This window comes from Oryx dammah, unplaced genomic scaffold (genome assembly GCF_014754425.2).
Source record: "Oryx dammah isolate SB20612 unplaced genomic scaffold, SCBI_Odam_1.1 HiC_scaffold_25, whole genome shotgun sequence".
NCBI classification, from domain to species: domain Eukaryota; kingdom Metazoa; phylum Chordata; class Mammalia; order Artiodactyla; family Bovidae; genus Oryx; species Oryx dammah.
This window is the reverse complement of record NW_024070209.1, coordinates 21203425-21225732: the sequence shown is the minus strand read 5'-3', so window position 1 is coordinate 21225732 and position 22308 is coordinate 21203425. Positions and strand designations below refer to the sequence as shown.

The following is a 22308-nucleotide window of genomic DNA, read 5'->3' as shown; positions in this document are numbered from 1 at the left end:
GTACTATGATTATTTTTAAATAATCAGTACTATGATTATTTTTAAATTGGGTTAAAATAAGTTTTCGGAATAATCCTCCCTGGCACTTGATTTTCTTTTGTTTTTAATGTCTCTTAAGTCTTTTATACTGTAAAGGTCTCCTTTCCCCTATCTTTTTTTTTTTTTTTTCTTTTTTCCATCATTAATTTTTCAGAGCCATGGGTGTCAGACTTGAGCATGCATCAGAATCACCTGGAGTTCTTGTCAAGACACATTTTGCTGGGCCCACCACCAGAATTTCTGATGCTATAGGTCTGGGATAAAACCTGAGAATTTGCAGTTCTAACAGTTTACCGATTGATACTGAAGCTTCCAGTCCTAGAACCAGGCTTTGACTTCACCTGTGTTATGGAAATCCTTTTGGCTGGTTGCTTCCTGTGTGTTATTTAACTTGTTCTTTTGCCAGTGTTTACTGTAAATTGGTGTTTATATCTAGAGGCTAGTCACACTCAGGCTCAGTCTTTTTAGGCAGGAAGGCTTCACATATAATACTGTACACTTCTTATTGTGTCAGCCCCCTGAGGCATGTATAATGTCTGGCCGTCTTTCCCACTTCTGATTGTCTTAAAATAGATTAGTAGGTTCAAGAGATGTTCACTTGATCCCTTTCTTTAGCACTTTCACTGTCAATCTTTTTTTTAGTTTTACCATTTAGAGATCATTATTACCTCTCTCCAGTATTTCATTAAGGTTAAAAGGTGGCAATTTTCTAATTCTAATATTTCTTCTGCATTTACTAATTGGAATTCTATGGAGAAAAATTTACCATGGACTCTGGTTACTATAAAGTACAGTAAAATAAATATGTGATTATTCCTTGTAGATGTCAGTACTCACAGTGATGAACTGGTATCTCCAAGAGTGTCTCCAGGCAATCTCCAGGAGTGAAGGGTTTCGGGGGAGGTGTAGGGCATCATTATGATTTTATATATGTAATGTATTTCAATCCTTTGCAATTATTGTTCTCGCTGATATTCAGGTTGTCCCATCTTAGGCCAGTGGGGGCTTCTTTAAGTAAGCTCTTGGGTGCTTTTGCTTATATAATGATAGTTTTTTTAAAAAAATAAACTTTTGAGTTGGTGCCTACATAGAGGCAGTGTTGAGGCAAGGATACAGACTACCATATGGTCAGTTTTGATGCCAAGAGTAGAATATCTATCCTAGTAATCTAAGATTGCTGAAAAAGAGTACACAATCATGCAACTAATTTTCAGTACTTAAGGAAAGCTTCCGGAGAAGGCAATGGCACCCCACTCCAGTACTCTTGCCTGGAAAATCCCATGGACAGAGGGAGCCTGGTAGGCTGCAGTCCATGGGGTCGGTAAGAGTCGGACACGACTGAGCGACTTCACTTTCACTTTTCACTTTCATGCATTGGAGAAGGAAATGGCAACCCACTCCGGTGTTCTTGCCTGGAGAATACCAGGGACGGGGGAGCCTGGTGGGCTGTCAATCTGTGGGGTCGCACAGAGTCGGACACGACTGAAGCAACTTAGCAGCAGCAGCAGCAGCAGCAAGGAAAGCTTCCCTTAGTGTTAAGAAGAAAGTCAGCGAAGGGCTTCTCTGGTGGCTCAGTGGTTAAAGAATCTACCTGCCAGTGCAGAAGACATGGGTTTGATCCCTGATCTGGGAAGATCCCACATGCCAAGGAGCAGCTAAGCCCATGTGCCATAACTACTGAGCCTGTGCTCTAGAACCAGGAGCTGCAACTACTGAGCCCACAAGCCCTAGAGCCTGTGCTCCCCAAAAAGAGAAGCCAGCACAATGAGAAGCCCGCACACTGCAGCTAGAGAGTAGGCCCTGCTCACAACTAGAGAAAAGCCCAGGAACGAAGACCCAGTACAGCCAAAACTAAATAAAACCATTTAAAAAAAGAAAGTGAGGTTTTTGTTGTTGTTAGGGTAAGTTAGAAGCTTTGACTTTTTATTGATAAAGTGTATAGAATATAGAGACCTATTGCTCACAAGATACATATTTTCATGATGCAAATTGTGCTTTCACATAATTACTGAAGATGATGCAGAATTGAATCCACATCTTTGTTGCTTTCCACCATGCTCTGAGAGGTATTCAAGTTCACCCAAGTTGGCTGCTGGAGCTTTATGGGCAATTAAAATGATTTTTTAAAAATTCTATTTACCATAACTATTTGTGTATTAGCCCTGTATAATCAGATTACAAGCTTGAATGCAGTCTCTGTGGCTGATTTATCTTTGTATGTATCTCTTTAATGCCTGGTCTGGATCTTTTTATATAAAAGGTGCTCCAGAAGCATTTATGGAGTAACTAGATGAATGTATGAATGAATGAGGCCATCAATCACCTTGCCTACCTGATTATGACTTACCGTTTAGAGTGAGCCCAAATGTTACTGTAGCTCTGTGAGTTGCCACCATTCCTCTGCTTGGAACAACATGTTCTGTACCTTAAACTTTAAAATATTGAAAACCTCCCGCTTATAACCCATGACCTTTATTTAAAATGGATAATTTTTCAGACAAACTTTACTTCTCTGACAAGAAAATTAATTCTGAACTCTGGTTACCCCATTTTTCTTACACTATGGTAAGCCTTTGTGTATCTTTTTAAAATAAACCTATTAGCTGAAACACATGCAAAGGAAAAAAATCTAAACCATATATAAGCTGTTACAATACTACATCTAAAACCTTTATACCCTCCTTATTTTAAAGGAACCCTCATGATACTCTCAAATAGGAAAGGCAATCCCAACCGATGGTGTTGCTGAAGATTCACAGTGGTAACCATGACTTCTTTTATCTCCAAAGCGGTGATCCCAGCCAAGGTCAAGGTAGTAAGGGATTAAGGCCTTGCTACTCAGAGTGTGGTTGGTGAAGGTCTCCTGAGAGCTCATTAGAAATTCAGACTCTCAGGCTCATTCCAGATCTACTGAGTCAGAATCTGCATATTTAACAAGATCTCCAAGAGATTCGAGTACACATTAAATTTTGAGAAGTACTGGACTTAAGAAAATACCTACTCATTTTGTTCTTTTTTTACCCTATAATATGGCTAGAGTGAGGTAACTGAAGTGATCCTTTAATGTCATTATCAACTCATGAATTTTTATATATTTGATTTATCAATTAGAGAAAAATAACTTTATGTCTGGGGATTTCCTGGCAGTTCGTTGTTTAGAATTCAGTGTTTTCACTGCCGTGGTCCCCGGCTGAATCCCTGGTTGGTGAACTAGGATCCTACAAGCCATGCAGGGTGGCCAAAAAATAAAAACAAACTCCATATCAAAATGGCAAAATTACAGTGACCTCCAAAATGTGATTGTGTCTGGCTGTAACATCCATTATCGTCTTGTTGATATCAGTGTCGTAGTTGTCAAGGAGTCTTCTCTCCTCTGATTATGAGTGTCCGTCCATAAGGCTCAAAGAACAGCCTTCTCAGATGTCCATTCAGGCTTATGTAAAGAGGCAGCTTCTGGCAGGGAAGTTTCTGGAGATGGTTCTTAGAATTAAGGATCAGGTTTAAAATACCATGGATACCTCTTCCTACTGGCTTGAGAGTCTGTAAAAAATGAGATTGTACATCAGCCACCATAACCCAGTTTAAGCAATGTTTGCTAAAAGCTGTGTATGAAACCCAAGTTTATTAAAATGTTTCAATTCCCCTGACTTACAACTTTCTTGTTCTTTGGCGGAAAATAAGTTGATTGCGAGAGGCATTACAGAGTTTACACTTGAGTGCAGCTTTGCATTGGAGAAAGTGAATGCTGTATGTCAAAGCATCTTCTGTTCTCCATGCTCTGGTTCTTACTATTCCTGTGATTTTTACTCTCTTTTTCCTTCTTCAGTACTCCATCTATTCTTCTTTATTTGTGACTTCTCTTGTACCTACACTAAATGATGTTTTCTGTTTCTTTGGGACTTGTCAGTACTTCATTTGCCTTTGTATATTTTGGTTGGAAAACAAGTGGCTATAAATTTCACAGGGATTTGCATATTTCAGTAGGCCCCAAGACAGGTAGCAGTATAAGTCCATTTACCTGGTAGTACCACACATAATCCAGAAACTTAGTATTTGCTGCAGACTCATCTGAAGGACATAACCTGTTCTTATTAAATCAGTAGCTTTTATAGGTGAATATGACTCAGTGTTAATTCAGTTTTCATAAATGTGTTGCCTAAAAGGTAGGATGAAAACTATGTTGGTTTATGTCAGAACAGTGCAGCTTTAAAAATTACCATCTAAGGCCTTAGGACTTTTAAGAGACCTTAAAAGGTTTCCTCTAGCTGATGGCCATTCAAATGATGAAACAGTTGACAGTAATTGAGACTAAATACAAACAAGCTTGTAGTATGAGTGCCGGATTTTGTTGTTTTTTTTTTCCATGACCCAGAATGAATTTAGCATTCAACATTTTCTCTTCTTAGATAGCTATTATAAAAGCAAAAAAATAAAAATAAAAATTTCAAAATCATCAGTTTGAAAGGAATACTTAAAGGGATGGATATCACAACAGAGAAGTCAGGCAAAGGGAGCTGATTGTTGTGGTACTTAATCAGGAGCCCAGCGGTTGCCACCTGCCAGCACAGGATCGTTGCAAGGATGCACTAATCCATGTGGAAGTGCTCTGAAAAGTCCAGAGCTCCGTGTTAAGAAGAGCAAGATCGTGTTTAACCTGTTGGCTTGTTTGGAGGGAGAATAACCTGGAAAGCTAAAGTTCTGAAGACGAGAGCCTGAGCTGTTTTCTCCTGGGGCATCCAAGCATGCAATAGCCATTTCCGGAATAACAGTGGGTGGGGTTCACTCAGCCCACCATCATGCACGCCCCCAGCTTAGCCCTCTCACATTCAGAAAGGAGCATTTGCTTCACTGAGGGTCCTGGGATGATGCAGCAAGTTGCAAGTTCTCCACCGGAGAGGACTCTAAGAGGAGAATGCCTCCCAGTGGCGACCTGGTCTCCCAGGAGCGACTCCATCATGAGGTCACATCTCAAGAAAGCTGTTCATGGTTCCAGATTAGCGCACTGTTGAGGATACTCATCTCCTGAGGCTGAATCTTTGGTATCTCTTGTTAATAGGTGGCTATAGGTTCCAGCTGGCCTAGGACAGCTATGGTCTGTTGTCCTCTCGGAGTAATTAACTCAGCTCCCTTTCACACATCCTGACCAGATGATAAATAAGATGGTCACTCTGATGCATTTTCTTTTTGTTGTCATTTAAATGTTTTTCCAGTTTCTCAAATCTGTAACATTTATGCAACGTGAATTGTGATTCTTCGGTGGCAGCTGTTCTTATTAGAGGCACTCTGGGTGTAATCTCATTCGGGGTTTTGTTTTTTTTTTAATTAAAGTATAGTTGATTTACAATGGTGTGTTAATTACTGCTGTATAGCAAAGAGATTCAGTTACACATATACATATATATTATTTTTTTATATTTTTTCCCATTATGGTTTATCATAGGATAATGACTATAGTTTTCTATGCTATACACTAGGACTTTGTTGTTTCATTCAGGGTTCTACCTCTTACTATTCAAATAGGGCTCAGTAAAAAGTGGAAGACATAATTATATGATACTCCCTTCTCAAAAAAATTTTTTTCAGTTTTCCCATCCAATAATTTTTTTCCCTAGTATAGCAACTTTTTTTTGTTATGACAAGATTTCCAAATGAAAAATTGCCAATTTAAGGTTTTAGAAAAAAAGAAGGAAAACCATATTTGTGTTTATCTCACAGGCTGCGTTTATCATTGAAACTAATAGTTAATGTTTATTATGCTTTGTTGTTTTGATGACTCAGGGAAATAATTAAATATTTTCTTACAGTGTATTCACAGAGATGTAAAACCTGAAAATATTCTAATAACTAAGCAAGGAATAATCAAGATCTGTGACTTTGGGTTTGCACGAATTCTGAGTAAGTAGCAAGTTTTTTACTAAGTTACACAATACAGATGATTATGAAATGATATAGTTTAAATTCTTACTTTAGATATTGAATTATGCTAATTGTTATAATGTTATTCAGAAAGGGAAATTTCACTTTAATTTTTTAGTCAGTACATTAGTTCCTACTTCAGCTCCATCCAGTCAACTGTAGTTGATTGGATGCCACATTTATGTGCTGTGTCTGTAGGTAAGGAAGAGAACTAAAAGATACATTTCTGGTCTTCATGCACTTATAATCCGAAGTAAAAGAAACAAAAGACTAACACAAGATGATTGGCAATAAAGTACTAAAGTGAAGAGGCAGATGGTTCCCCAGGGGGAGATACTAACGTGATCTAGAGTGGTTGGGAAAATCTTCATGGAGCTGATAAGACTGGGAGAGTAAACTGTAAATTACAGAGAGGATTCAGAGACAGTGCTGAGAAACAAAGAAGTCATCCCAGAGAGAGAGGAACCAAAGGAAAGGGGGGACGGGTAACGATCTCCCTCTGAATCTAAAACTCTGCAGCAGGCGGAAACATGTATGAACAGCAGACACATTGCAAGGTGGGTGTGCACATAGTCAGTTTGTTGATAGGACCCCAACACGGGCGACCTGAGAGTGCACTGGGAAGCTGGTTTATTCTCAAAGCCGTACTACAGAAATTCTCCGTATGCTCTCACCCTGGTCCTCTCTCTTTGGGATTACATAGATGTTAAATAGCTAAGGTACCTTTAAAGGGAAGTTGAATTTTTTAAAAATGAAGTTTAGTTGATTTATAGTATTATGTTAATTTCAGGTGTACAGTATAGTGATTCAGTGTTTCTACAGATTATACTTCATTCTATTGATAGCTTATTACAAGGTAATGGTTATAATCTACCACAGTGTATCCTTGTTGCTTGTCTATTTTCTATTAATAGTATGGAAGGTGAATTTACTCTCTTGAGTACACAGTGTAACAGTTCCCTGGGTTAGTGTGTCGCTGCGTGAGCTGTTAGGAGAAGCGTGGCTTCTGAGCATTACTGACGCGGATCTTTTCGGAGAGCCTGACCTGCTCTTGATGCATTTACAGTTCCAGGAGATGCCTACACTGACTATGTCGCTACAAGATGGTACCGAGCTCCTGAACTTCTTGTGGGGGATACCCAGTATGGTTCTTCAGTCGACATATGGGCTACTGGTTGCGTTTTTGCAGAGCTGCTGACAGGCCAGCCACTCTGGCCTGGAAAATCAGATGTGGACCAACTTTATCTGATCATCAGAACATTGGGTATAAGTTATACTCTATGGCTTACAGAGTTGCTAACTTGGAGTAGTAGCCTGTCGTTATAACAAGCAGGAGCTTTCTGTTGTCTCCAAAGTGCTACTGAGGGCGGCGGTTCTGGACTGTAGCCAAAGCCCAGCCCTTTTCTCAACGTGTGGAGCCCTAACTCCTCTCAGTGAGGAGTTTTCAGATGCCTTTCCAAGTCAAGTCAATTAGCTGTGGAATAAACTATACATTTACTTTCCTTATCAGGCTAAGATGGGGCTAAGGGTGTGAGTCAGCTGCATAGAGCTTACTCTGAAGACACTTAATCAAATGCAGTTTCTGCTTTTTTTCCGCCTTTCCTCTAGCACAGGGAACAGCAAACTTTTTCTATACAGGGCCAAATGGTAAATATTTTAGCTCTTGCAGGCTATACAGCCTCTGTTGCAGCTTTCAACTCCACGCCTCTATAGGTAAGATTGACAAATTGCTCTCACACACACCATCTCTTTCAGTCTTAATAAAAATCCATTAAGAACATTATAACATTTTTCATTGTGCCTGTTTTCACAAATGAGGAAACTGAGGCTCTAGGAGCTTGCATGAATGACCAGAAGTCGTACAACTAGTTACTAATAATTGAAGAATGAGAATGGACTCCAGCGCTCTCTCTCATGAGCTTTCATCTCACGTCTGTGTCCTCAGCGCTTGCCCTTTCCACCTGGTTGGAAGAGAACAGAACCCAAAAGATCAGCTGCAAGCTTACACCTCAGCCTGGGTGTGAACAGAGTGGCAGGCCACGCACATGATGCGTATGTAGTAATCGCTTCCCGTAGGCTCTCCTGGCAGCATGGCTGCCAGGCAAGGGAACTACTGCTGTGTGGTTCCCACACCTTCTTCTGGAGAATTCCAAACTCTGGAAGATGTGGAGTAGCGTTTCACTACAGGCCACACCTTAAGCTTATGCTGTTTAACTGGTTTCCTATAAAGATTGTAGAAATTTACATTAGGCAGATATTAGACAGATCTGAGTTTGAATCTCAGGTCTGTGAGATTCAGTCTAATGACTGTGTGACTTGAGACAGGTTATCAAACATCTGAGCCTCATTCTCTCACTGGCACAGTAGAGATGAAAAAAATGCAACCATCATGAGATAGTTATAAAATTAAAGGAGATCATATGTGTAAAGCTCTCCACACCACTTGCTTACCTCCTCTGATGGCAGCTGAATGACAGACTGGGGCTTTCCAGATGGCTAAGTGGGTAAGAAATCCACCTGCAGTGCAGGAGATGTAGGTTCAATCCTTGGGTCAGAAAGATCCCCTGGAGGAGGGCATGGCAACCCACTCCAGTATTCTTGCCTGGAGAATCCCATGGACAGAGGAGCCTAGTGGGTTACAGTGCATAGGGTCACAAAAAGTCAGACACGACTAAAGTACCTGAGCAGGCATGCACAGATAACAGTGCAAGCCACGTGTGGCAGAGAGAGTTGGCAGCACTGATCTTACCTGAGAAGGCATAGTTTTTGCGGGGACCAATTTCTCCCAAATCTAGAGGAAATGATCAGGCTCAATATTTCTTTTACATCTAGACCTTGGAAATTAACTGTTAAAGCATAATGCTGTTTTTAACTAAAATTAATCGTGCGTTATCTGGTTTGTATTTTACAGGAAAGCTAATCCCAAGACATCAATCTATCTTTAAAAGTAACCAGTTTTTCCATGGCATCAGTATTCCTGAACCAGAAGAGATGGTAAATTGCTCGATTTTGGTGTTTCGCTCTTTGTGTTGCTACTTTCTTTAAAGGGGTGGTTGTTTCTCTTTTAATATTTGTGCTTTGAACTCCTGTTCTCCTTATGACACACTGACACAGGTCGAATAAACCACATAAAAACTACATAAAATGAGCCAGGAGAAGGCTTTAAAAGTTCTCTTGCCCTATCCAAAGATTAATTTTAAATGTGAAGTGAAACGTTATTTCTTTCCTTCATAAATATGGTGATCCTTTTAATCAAAACACTCAAGTACCTTTCCCTGAAATAATTATAAAATTATTATTTTCTCATAAAAAGTACTTACTGTAGTTATATTTATTTTGAAAAACAAATGCATTCTCTATTTTTTTCAGCTTCTGAAACCTCAAATCAATACAAACCATCTTTTTACAACATGTCTTTTCACATGGAAGGTCATTCTACAGAATGATCTTTACTGTATTGAAATCAAAACTGCAAACCCCAGTGATCACCTCTACACCCGCACTTTGGTCTTTGCCTTTCTTTGGGAATCTGTCAATGACTACCCAACCTTACTCTCTCTAGTCATTGATTTCTTATCTGTGTTACCTGAGTTTGGGCTATGAACTTTAGAACTCCATGTGGTTTGTTGTTGTTGCTAAGTTTCACGTCCGACTCTGCAATCCCATGGACTGCAGGATGTCAGGCTTCCCTGTCCTTGACTATGTCCCAGAGTTTGCTCAAATTCATGTCCGTTGAGTCAATGATGCCATCCAACCATCTCATCTTCTGTTGTCCCCTTCTCCTCCCGCCCTCAGTCTTTTCCAGTGAGTCAGCTCTTTGCATCAGGTGGCCAAAGTACTGGAGCTTCAGCTTTAACATTAGTTCTTCAACATTAGTTCTTCAGCGCTGATTTCCTTTAGGACTGACTGGTTAGATCTCATGCTATCCAAGGGACTCTCAAGAGTCTTCTCCAGCACCACAGTTGGAAAGTATCAATTCTTTGGCACTCAGCCTTCTTCATGGTCCAGCTCTCACATCTGTACATGACTGCTGGAAAAGCCATAGCATTGACTATATGGACCTTGGTTGGCCAAGTGATGTCTCTGCTTTTTAATACACTGTCTAGGTTTGTCACAGCTTTTCTTCCAAGGAGCAAGCATCTTTTCATTTCGTGGCTGCAGTCACCATCTGCAGTGATTTTGGAGCCCAAGAAAATAAAATCTCTCACTGCTTCCACTTTCTTTCCCATCTTTTTCCATGAAGTGATGGAACCAGTTTCTATGATCTTAGTTTTTTGAATGTTGAGTTTTAACCCAGCTTTATTCTGCCTATACAATGAAAGGACCATCAGGGGAGGCTTGTGCCCTACTTCTGATGTGTTGAAGACAGAGTGATGTGGAGGAAGGGAGAATCTGTTAAGCCAGGTCATGCTTTACGGCACCTGTGAACCATTGGGTTCAAATGGTCCTGGCTTCTCTAAACACACGTTCATCTTAAATTTATTTCATATAATACCTTGATTTATATACTGGACTTCTTTTTTTATTATGTTTGTTAAGACTCTTAATGAAAGGTTAAATGTTGAATTACAAGTATAGAGGTTGAATTAAAAATAATGTTCATAAAACATGTTTAGTTTAAAGACTAAAATACAGTAGTTCCCTGGTGGTGCAATGAATAAGAATCTGCATGCCAATGCAGGAGACATGGGTTTAGTCCCTGGTCTGGGGAGACGCCACATGCCAAGGGCAGGTAAGCCAGAGCGCCACAGCTGAGCCCGCACTCTAGAGCCCATGAGCCTCAGCTACTGAGCCTGCGTGCCTGAGCCCGTGCTCCACGATAAGAGAAGCCACTGCAGTGAGAAGCCCGGGGCTGCAACAGAGAGTAGCCCCACTTGCTGCAACTAGAGAAAGCCCTCGCAAAGCAACGGAGACCCAGCACAGCCAGAAGAAAAGTGACTAACAGACAACAAATTCACATGTACCTGCTGCCTAGTTAAGGAAGGAGAATGGTGCCATTGACTTGGAAGCCTCCCCCTCCCCGTGTACTCTTCCTCAGTCCCATTCTCTTCCTTGCTTACTGTTTGAGTTTTGCATTCATCATTCCTTTGCTTTCTGTAGTGCTCTTATTCATGCAGTTCAGTGTATTTTCATTAAGGTTCAAAGCGCCCCTATAAGTAGATTGGGGATCCCTATAAGTAGATATTACGGTACTGAAGGGGACATTTAGAATGAACATTTACCAAACACCAATTGCAAAACATTGTAAAATTAAGAATAACTTCAGCTTTTTTTATTACACTATACTGTAAAATCATGTAAAAACACTATTTTAAAAAATCTTTGAAAGGAATTATATAACCTACTAAGGGGCTTTCTCCAAAGTATTCTTAATACTAATATATTTTAAATATTTGTTACTTTGTTGTTACATAACATTGAAATGCTTTACTCTGTTTTTTAGGAAACTCTCGAAGAAAAGTTCTCAGATGTTCATTCTGTGGCTTTGAATTTCATGAAGGTACCTAATAATCAATTATAACCATATTGACTGCAAATCATAATGACTGAAGCTGGTAACTCTGGGATGGGTGGACAGTAGGTCAAATAAAGCCAATGTAAAAATGTGGTCATTGAAACTATTAAAGAACTGTAAAATAATTACAATTAGAGGAACATCAGTGGTTTAAACACTAAATCTTTCCAATATATCCTTTAAAATAAGTAGAAGGTGAAAGAGAATGATTACAGCCATGATCAACACCATGCTTCTTTTGCATTCATTAGGAAATTTGACAGTTACATCAGTGTATTTCAGACTGTGGAAATTTATGAGGATGAATGTATTCCTTTTAAGTTGGAAAGTCAAGAGCTATGCTATCCAATAGGGTGGCCACTAGCCATGTTACTACTGAGCAATTGAACTATGGCTGATTAGAATTGAGATGTTCTATGTTTCTATGAAAATTACTTTTTAAAAGAATAGAAAATATTTCACTAATAATTTTTAAAATATTACATGTTGAACTAATAAGCTTTTAGATACACTAGGTTCACTAAAATTCTAAATTGCTTTTTAAGTAAATCAGTAGAAGATCAGGCAAAATCAGAACCATGTGGACACCGAATATAGCCCTTGTACCAGGGTCAGACAAAGAACAAGTTCTAATAAAAAAACAGAAGAAGCTCATCTATAACCAGTCTGCCATTCTTGCCTGACCAGCTGAGACCATGCTAGAAAGTATGACTCTTCCATTCACCATGGATACTGAAAGCCTTTAATGGGGCAGGGATGGAGATACTAGTATGAGTATCTATCTTTAACAACCAATTAAGTCATATTTATAGCAATGGCTTCCATACCACTCATCAGAATGAGCTATTTAAAAATACAGATTCCAGTAAATAACCTCAGATTTACAGAAGCAGGATCTCTATGAGACCTTGTAGTTTATATCTTTAAGCCTCTCCCTAGGTAATTATGATGAACACCACAGTTTGAAACTCTTCTGATCTAGGAAGTAGAGCCATCAGAGTGGCCTAGAGTCAACTGTGTAGACCAGCTTTTGTGCTCGTGCTGGCCACTGCCCAGGTTCTATCCAGCGTACTGGATTCCTTCAGTCTGAGTCCTCCTGAGACCAAGAGCCCCATGCCTCTGAACTCTTAGATTGCCCTTACGACTGCTCCACTGGACCTCACCTGCTTTCTACCTCTCATTGCTCTGACCTGCTCTAACCCAGCATTCCGCAGATCCTATCCTGGAAGTCTAATTCCCCAACTTTGTTGGCTTGTTAAACACAGATTAAAAAAAAAAAAAAAGCCCACAGATTGTTTGGCCCTACCCCCAGGGCATTTGATTCAGTAGATTTGAGGTTGGACCAAGAAATTTGTATTTCTAGCAATTTCCAGGTGAAGCTGATGTAGCTGGCCTAGGGACCACATTTCTGAAGTCCTACAAACTATTTGCTTTACAAGTGACACACACCTGACCTACATTTACCCCCTTCAGAACATTGACTGTGCATCAAGTCTGCCCTCAAAAGACTTTGAATTGGCAAAAGAAGAGCAATTCTAGTTATTAACAAGTTTCATGTTCTGGATACTATACAAACGTGAAGACTTTCTAAACTTGCATTTGCTCTACCAAGTTGTTGTTCAGAGTTTTAGGGTACAGTAACAACATAGGCTCCTCTTTTTAATATCTTCTTTCCTCTCCTGTCTTCCAAAGGAGTGTCTGAAGATGAATCCAGATGACAGATTAACCTGTGCCCAACTCCTAGAGAGCCCCTACTTTGATTCTTTTCAAGAGGACCAAATTAAAAGAAAAGCACGTAATGAAGGAAGAAACAGAAGGCGTCAGCAGGTACCTCGGTTCCAAAGTTAAAGTGCTATAAAAATGATTATCTTCCTTCTTTACCTCTCAAAGTGAGACTAGGCGGGCACCAAGATCTTTTCTTTGCACTGGTTTAGTTGTGTTTGTTTGTCTAATAGAAATTGTGATTGATGCAATAAAAACCATAATACTGAAAGTTTCTAGATTGCCGCAAAATCTTATTCCAAGAATACTTAAAGTTATTGCACAGTTCTTTTGTTACACTGATGGGATATCCTCCCCACCAAGTCATGTACCCAAAACACAACAGTTTCATACAACTAAGCCCTGATTACAGCTGAACTGAGTTTGATGGGCATTATGGAAGAACCCTTGTACCTTTCTGTAGCCTCCATGTGTACGATAAGAAACTTGACTTTTCTGTTCTTTCACCCATGGCAGGCACCTTAGTGTGCCTTTCCTAGGCTTTTCCTGGTAGCCAAAGACAAGCTCTGGACAGATACAAAAAGATGAAACTCAGATATCTGAAAACCAAATCCTGTCCTAAAATGTGCCAATATTATAGATTAATATGGTGAATATAAAGATAGATGTTGATTCTATGGCTTATTAGGCAACTACCATTTACTTGCTTTCAGACAGCTTTGAAGTAGAAACATAAACTCCATGGAAGTAAGTTTCTTTGGGTTTAGATTTCTTTTCCCCCTCACCTGCATCCCCAGCACCTAAAACAATATCTGTCCCATCAAAGGTACTTAATAAATAGTCTTCAAATAAATAGTGGGTAGCCACTCCCTTCTCCTGGGGACCTTCCCGACCCAGGGATTGAACCCGGGTCTCCTGCACTGCAGACAGATTCTTTACCAGCTGAGTCACCGGGGAAGCCCAGGAAGTAGGTAAACATTGCTTATTGATAAGTCAAGATGATAAGTTTCCATTTCTCAGAAAACTGACGACCATCACATTTTGTGTTTGCTTAATTCTCCACCTCGGATCTACTTTTCTGTTCACCTATCTTCCCACTGGCATCTTTGCCATAAAGGAAGAAAGGGGTCTCTTTCAGTAGTTAAAATAGAAGTTTTTGGGGAGAGAAGGGTCAAACTGATCATTAAGATGAAATGTTAGACCCCGTGGACTGCAGCCCACCAGGCTCCTCCGTGCACGGGATTCTCCAGGCAAGAATACTGGAGTGGGTTGCCATTTCCTTCTCCAGGGGATCTTCCTGACCCCAGGGATCGAACCCAGGTCTCCTGCATTGCAGGCAGATGCTTTAACCTCTGAGCCACCAGGGAAGCCCAAGATGACGTCTGTGTATCCCAAATTTTTATCCAAGATAAAAATCCAAATTTTTATTACATAGGCCCTTTAACTGTTCAAGTTACATGCTTGCAAGTTCAAGCCTAATGCAGTTTACTTAACCAAAAAATTAGGGTTTGTTCAAATTTGAAATACAGTGTGAATCGTGTGTAAAAACACTGTCCCCTCAAAACCATTTCACCAGCTCCTGGACCTTTGTCCTGGGAGAGGGGATGGCACGGCTCCACCCTGCCTCTTGGTCCCTGAGCCACTTTCCACTGCGCTTGCCCCCAGGTGGGTAGGGATGCTGCTGTCCCTTGACAGCTCCAGTTCACAGCTATGCTACCCTTTCTTTAATACTTCGTAACTCAGCTGATACCAATTAGGGACTTTACAGAAAGCCTTCCCAAAGACACAGGACAACAGAAGGAAAAGAAACACCAAGAGCAGCAGGCATCTGGAGAATTTCATTTACAAAGATGATGTCATGTTCTCTGTCCTAGCTAGCTGCAGCCTGTCCATCTTGTGTGTCAGCCCCTCCAGAGCGCCCCCCATGAGACCATGCCTAACCATCTCCCTCCATCAGGCGGAGATGGAGAAGGCCCAGGGCAGCCTGGCACACCAGAAGGCCCTAGAGAGCAAGGCCAAGAGAAAGACAGAGACATCTTCCAAATTTTGATTTTCTTTCTGAGCATACACGTTTTTCTTAGACATCTTACCATATCAGAAAATAAAGTTTCTATATCTCTGAATGATTTACCAACAATCTCCTTAAGCCTAAGTATTGTTTAAAGTTGATAGTAAAGAGATTTTAGATTTTTGCTATTCTGCCAATACCCTAAAATTAATATCTGAAGTTACAAATCTGAGATGAGTAAAATGTAGACTCTTGCACTTGTTGTTTAATAGCTAATGGGAAGTTTTCTTTTAAACCCTGACCAGATACTCAGAAATGAATTCATTGAAACAGATCATAGTACATCCCTGAGTATCCTAGAACAAATAATACAAACTAATTTTCAAGTATCAGAGAACCACAATTTTTGGAAAAGTAACTCTGTTTAATTTTTTAAACTGATGTCTTTTGACATCTCTGTACTGTATGTATCCTTTTGTTTTACCACCTTGAAATCAAAGTGTACCAATAGGAATTGTTTTCAATTTACTTTCTTATTTTTGTCTTGTTCTGCTATTAGAATCAACTGTTGCCTCTCATACCAGGAAGCCACATCTCCCCCACACCTGATGGAAGAAAACAAGTCCTCCAGTTAAAATTTGATCATCTTCCAAACATTTAGTTCTTTCAAGAGGAAAGTAACTTAATACGTATACACATTTTTGTACCAGAGAGATAGGGAGTCTCAGTGTTTCAGATGCAAATGAGCCATATGAAAATTAAGATGCTTTCTAGAATTGTTTTGCACTGATCATTACTGATTCCTCTGCCTGTGTTTTTTACATGCCAAGTTTATCTTTTAGAACATTTTCTATAAATGTTAACAGCATTTGAAACTGCACATATGGAGGAGATATTTTCGATTTTATCAGAGAAGCCCCTCTTGAAGCAGCTTGTATTGAGAAATTGTAAATTTATCCTTTGATTTATGAAAAAGATTTACATATACCATCTTGCTTCAGCTGACCACATACAGTCTTGGAGCAATATCAGATAGCTTGCCTAGCCATTGTTTGTGTAAGGAATGGCATTATATTTCTGCATTTTAATTCGCTCTTGTTGCAACCAGGTCTGCTGAGTTAATCCTGATATTTTATTCTATGTTTTTATATTGGTATAGGAAGGGAACCTTGAAATATCATCTAGGTTTATCCCTTAATTCCAGGGCAGACTCTACTTTCCCTGTCTCATAAGACATTGACAATTCTATTTTTAAAGCTAGCTAGAAAACATGCCATACATTTACATAGAAAATAGTGGATGAACTGCAAGGAATTACCATCCTTGTGACATCACGCCCTAGAATAGCTGCCTGCTGAGCCTTCTCCTGTCCTTTGGGGCATCACCGTTCCTTATCCTTTTCTCCTCCCGATTAAGCCATCTCAGTACCTAAACCTATCCTCCTGGGTGTATTTTCTAAACATCTCGTTGTCAACACTCTCTTCCAAACATTTGCATCCATACACTCTATAAACTTGTCTAGCCCTACACCTGGGCATCATGATCGGGTCAAGTTTGTAAACACTTCTGAGAGCAGGAAGATTACCATTCAGTTAACTTCATTTTGTGTCTCTTGTCAAAAAAAAGACACAAACAAACAAAACACCTCAATAAGTGAGTTGAATTTATGTTGGGACATTTTCCCAAGTAAACTTGACACACACATATATATATCTGTAAATATATATATTTATAATTATAAATTTTGAAGCATCAGAGTAGATCCCTTTTATCCTGGACATCTAAAAATGGTACAGACTGTAACCTTCAGAGGAGTCCATAAGCTGAAACACTCTTGTAAAAAATAAAAATAAAAAAATAAAAATGGTACAGACTGTTCGAAAGTACTTTTAGTTTGCTAGTAAGGAACTCATGTAAAATAATAGCATGAGGAATAAATAAATAAAAATAAAATAATAGCATGAGGCTGTCTATCTCTGACTGGCATAAAGGCACAAAATAGTGGCATCTTTATCAATAAATATTAAGATTATTTTATTAACTTTTTTCTGCTCCTGAGTCTGGCATGTATACCTGAACATTGTCAAATTTTGCAAATACACCTAATTCCAGAAATTCTTCGTATTTGACACTAAGACACCAAGCATAAATTGTTATTAAGGAAGCACAGTTCCACCTCATGTTCATCTCTAAAAGTCTGCTGCACATATAAACATGGCTGTATGAACTTTCAGAGAATCTCATTCAGTTACTTGGGTGCATCTCTTTATTAAGGAGTTATGACATCTAAATAATAGTTCTGTGCTCACTAAAGATATTTGAGGTGGGCTTATTTGACCATTTAATATTCTTAGTGTGAATATAGCCTGCTTAGGATCTTCTTTATTTTCATCTTATTATCAGAATGTGTCTCTTCAGATTTTTTGCATTTTTAGTAGGATGATACCACAGGTACAAGAACAATGAGAAATAAAAGATAAAAGCAACATTGATTAAAGATTTATTTTTAGCTTTCATAGTGGGTTTTTTTAAATCATTTAAGCCTTCTTATTGCCAAACCACTCATGCTGTTCAAGCTCACCTAAATGTGAACTTACATGCAGAAATTAAGAGAGCACAAGACCCCAGTATCCATTTTATAAATGTGCTTCAAACAACAGTGGAGTTTTGGGCAGAGGTTGGTTGGATAACTGTCTTCCCTTAATTTTTGCTTACATTTAAGATTCCACTCAAACTAGCATCTCTCTCTCCGTTCTGTCCCTTAGACAAATCGATCATTTAGGTATCACTGGGGAGAGGAGCGGTGAAAGCATCTAATGCTTAGAAAGATGTTCCGGTGTAGTCATATTACCTTGGAGAAAAGGAATCTTTGTAGACATTTGCATGCTTATCTTTCCCTGGGTGGCCCAGGCCACAGAGCACCTCAGATGCCTGGGTCGCTCAGGGGCACACATCTCAAAGTGCGACTCTTCACAGAGTGCGGATTTCTCACCTCAGTACTTTGCAGGTTTCCTTGCATTTCTCAGCTGCATGGAAGACAGCGGTACTCATGCCCAAATTAAGTAATGACTTTTGTAAAAGTTCTCCTCAGCAAATAGGCTTGCTCTTCGCAGAAGCCCACGTGATTCTATAACTATGCGTTTCCTGTTACAGCCTTGCACACTTTCTGGCTTACCTGGGGCTTGTCTCACCTGTGCCAGCTTCCAGGCTTTTTAATTTACTTATAGAGCTCTTTCCCAGGGCTGTCCAAATACGACACCGTCATGGTGAGTGACACCATCTGAATATTCCTTTCCTCCACGTTAGTGTGACTTCTTAGTGCCCTGGTTTTCTCACACTTTCCATACACACATACCTGACACTCTCCAAGTTGCTCTCTTTCTTTCTTTTTCTCTTTCTTTCTCCTTCCTCCCTTCCTTCTCTTTCATTCTTCTTTCTTTCTTCCTTCCTTCCTCAGGGCATTTTACAATTAAAAAATGCAGACCTTACTTAGTGCTGCTGCTTCTTCAGGAAAGAAGAAAGTAGAATACATAATACATAGAGAGGACATCTGATTCAACTTTATCAGCCCCGTAGGCCTCTTTGCTTGGACTCTGTCTTTAGTCCCCATTTCGGTCCTGATGATATATCCATGCAGTTGTTCAGACTTGCTCCAACCACAAAGCCCTTGAGGGGGGTCACTTTTTACAGATTGTTTTAACAAGACTGAACCATTAAAAAGTGGTATTCAAGAGGCAGCTGTCAAATGCTTTGGATTAGGGAGGTGACTGAGTGAAGGGAGGCAGCAGAGTGCAGGGATGCAGAAGTAAGCAGAGAGAATGTCCCTCTGCTGAGGAGCTCTCTCACTGTCTTTTAGTGCTCTTGCACATTCCCCAAACTACAGGATGTATGAAAATTAATATGTTCTTTTTAGTAAGATGAAAAATTTTCAGTTCCAAACATGTTGTAAGGTCCTTGTTCATACTTGCCGTAGAATTACAGTTTTTTCAAAAGGTGGCACTTTCTTTGTCATTTGTTACCACCAGCAATTTCCAATCCTGGTTTTGGAACAACTTGAATGGCACAGAATTCTCCAAAAAATATAAGTATATATTTTAAATTAAAACATACTACCAAAATAGGAATGATCCTAAAATTCCACAAACAGTAGAATCTTGGGAAATTGGGGTACTGTGTAAGGTAATAGTGAAATCACAAGTATATAGATTTTAATGCATATAGTTAAGACATTAAGATGTCATTAAGACATTAACACTTGCAAGTTAAAGTAGTATGCTGGGTATATATGTGTATTTGTTTTCTACTAGAAACATTAACTCAACAACGTCATTCTTGTTTTGACAGAAGATGAAAAGTCATCAAGAGTGGTAATTTAGAGAATAATAGAAATACCATTTGGTCTGGAAGTTAGGAAACTGGTTCTGGGTCTGTGTAGCCTTGTCACAATATGTAACTTTCTTTTGCCTTCATTTTCTCATTTGTAAAATAAGAAAGTGGATAAATGAGATAATGTGTTAGGCTCCCCTTCAGCTCTAAACTTCTGTGACTCTCTGTGGCACATGGTATTTGTGTCTTGGATGTATCTTCCACTAAAATAGTCTTTCTCAAGACTGTTTAACAATATCAGAATACATTTTGCTCTTTATGATTTAGCCAGGAGCAAGGAGATCTCCCTCTTTGTCTCTCTCACCTGCTTTCTTTCATACAAATACACACACACCACCCGTTGCTAGTTCTACCAAGTCAATAGCAGTTTACAGACAACCACCTAACAGAGGTCAATTTGGTAAACAAAATTAAATTTTAAAGCTAATTATCACTGAATTTGTTTTAATTAATGTAAATCAAACAGGTGTGCTTTCAAAATGCAGAGTAATATGTAATCATTCTTTGCTGTTTTAATCTAACTCTAATTAGCTTGGAAATGACATATGCTGTGAAATACTAATTTAAGATATCCATTAAGGCAAAGAACATTCAGTACATTTCTAACTTCAGTAAAACTTTTGGTAGTTTCAGTAAATGACAACTTAATGGAATTCTACAAATAGAACTGAATTTTATCTGTTTTATATTTCAGCAACGGGGACACAGGCTCAGTCAACCTTATATTTAACTTATCCGTAAAGCTTATAATCAAGCCAAGAATTTTTTTTTCCTATTTAACAGGCATATAAATGACTTGTATTTATAAAGTTACAATTCTTCTTTTCTGTCCTGAACACTAGTCACTGACTGTATTTCTATATATTGTTACTTTGAATATGTTGTGTGTCTACTTATGATTTTAGGACATGTTTGTATAAAAGCAGGTCTACTTCAAATCACATGAACTTATAGCTATGATTCAATTAGCATTTGATAGCATAATGACAATTTATACTTCTAGATATAATGTACTGCAAAGTTTTAGTTGTATTATGTTAAGTATACATAATATTTTTTTTATCTTAAGATACTTGTAAAACCTAAGAATGGGATTAAAAACTTTGGTGACCTTATATTCGAATACATCACTTAACCTGAATATGTTCTTTAGCTTATTTTAATAAAAGTTAGAACTATTTCTGTCTCCTAATTTTTGTTCAACTCAGCTATTAGTCTATTGACTATTACTTTGTATTTAAGTGAGAAAAACTGTCATCTTCGTATATTAATTCCAGAATTTGTTATTTAATTTCCTATCAGTTGGAATATCTGAATAGCTGATGTAGCAAACTATTCCTTTTGTTGCCTGGGGCTGGGAATTTTTACAAATGGAAAACTAGCAAAAACTTTTCCAGTCTGACCGGCTTGATGTTTATCTCTGAGAACATCTTTACAACTTTACTTTGAGGCTCTAAGATTCTTTTTCCTTCAGTTCAAATTTTTCTCTGGCCCTTTACCATACTTAAGCTGCAAGATGTTCTTGTATCTTCAAGCCCAAGCTAGTTTCTGATATAGGTTTAAAAACACAAAAAGGCTCAAGACCAAACTTAGACTAGTGATCAGAGAGAAAAACAATTGATAAAATAATGAATGAGTCACTATTTAAATATACTTCAGTTCTTTTATTTTTTTCTGAACTAACCTTTCTGCTTTCATTATTTTTAATAGCACTTATGTAAAAAGAGTGTGGTCAATTATTTCCAATGGTAGCTGCAACAATTTCTCTCAACCTACATCAGTTTTACCATGACACTTTCCACTCCTCTTATCAAGAGATGAAGTCTCACTTGCTCTCCTCATCTTATGACCTGTGTCTTCCTTAGATGCCCTGTCCCATTTCTGGGCTTAGCCCTTGAAAGGTCTGGCAGCTTCTTCCCCAGACAGAGAAGTCTGCCATTTCTCTCTGGGGAAGCCAGCCTCCATGCTGTAAAGAAGCTTGAGCTAGATACAACTAAATGATAAGATAGCACATGGAGAGGGAGAGGCTGCTGGAGGAGCACCACAGGAGCCAGTCATGTCAGTGAAGCCTTCCTGGACTTTTCAACTCAGTGTAGCCACCAGCTGAAGATCCCCAAATCAGCATCAGGTGGAACAGAATAACTGGCCAGCTGAGCCCAGTCACCCTACCAAACTATAAGAAATAATAAACCAGTGGTTTTAAACCACTACTTTCCAGGTTGGATTTGTTATGCAGCAATACATAACTGTTTCCCCGTCTATTTCCCATGAAGTGATGGGACCGGATGCCATGATCTTCATTTTCTGAATGTTGAGCTTTAAGCCAAATTTTTCGCTCTCCTCTTTCACTTTCATCAAGAGGCTTTTTAGCTCCTCTTCACTTTCTGCCATAAGGGTGGTGTCATCTGCATATCTGAGGTTATTGATATTTCTCCCAGCAATCTTGATTCCAGCTTGTGTTTCTTCCAGTCCAGCATTTCTCATGATATACTCTGCATAGAAGTAAAATAAGCAGGGTGACAATATACAGCCTTGACGTACTCCTTTTCCTATTTGGAACCAGTCTGTTGTTCCATGTCCAGTTCCAAGTGTTGCTTCCTGACCTGCATACAGATTTCTCAAGAGGCAGGTTAGGTGGTCTGGTATTCCCATCTCTTTCAGAATTTTCCACAGTTTATTGTGATCCACACAGTCAAAGGCTTTGGCATAGTCAATAAAGCAG

The 22308-nt window shown here is 39.1% G+C and overlaps 1 protein-coding gene across 1 annotated transcript in view; it reads left to right on the top strand.

Moving 5' to 3' along the window:
* The window catches only part of CDKL4 (cyclin dependent kinase like 4), a 55066-nt gene extending 34301 nt beyond the window's left edge, over positions 1–20765 (top strand). Inside the window, exons 5-11 of the mRNA XM_040224683.1 lie at positions 5844–5934; positions 7022–7219; positions 8867–8949; positions 11399–11455; positions 13163–13297; positions 15760–16999; positions 17073–20765. Coding sequence (XP_040080617.1) covers positions 5844–5934; positions 7022–7219; positions 8867–8949; positions 11399–11455; positions 13163–13297; positions 15760–15861 — 666 coding nt within the window. The 3' untranslated portion in view covers positions 15862–16999; positions 17073–20765. The remainder of the gene's footprint in view (positions 1–5843; positions 5935–7021; positions 7220–8866; positions 8950–11398; positions 11456–13162; positions 13298–15759; positions 17000–17072) is intronic.
* Positions 20766–22308: the final 1543 nt, after the last annotated feature.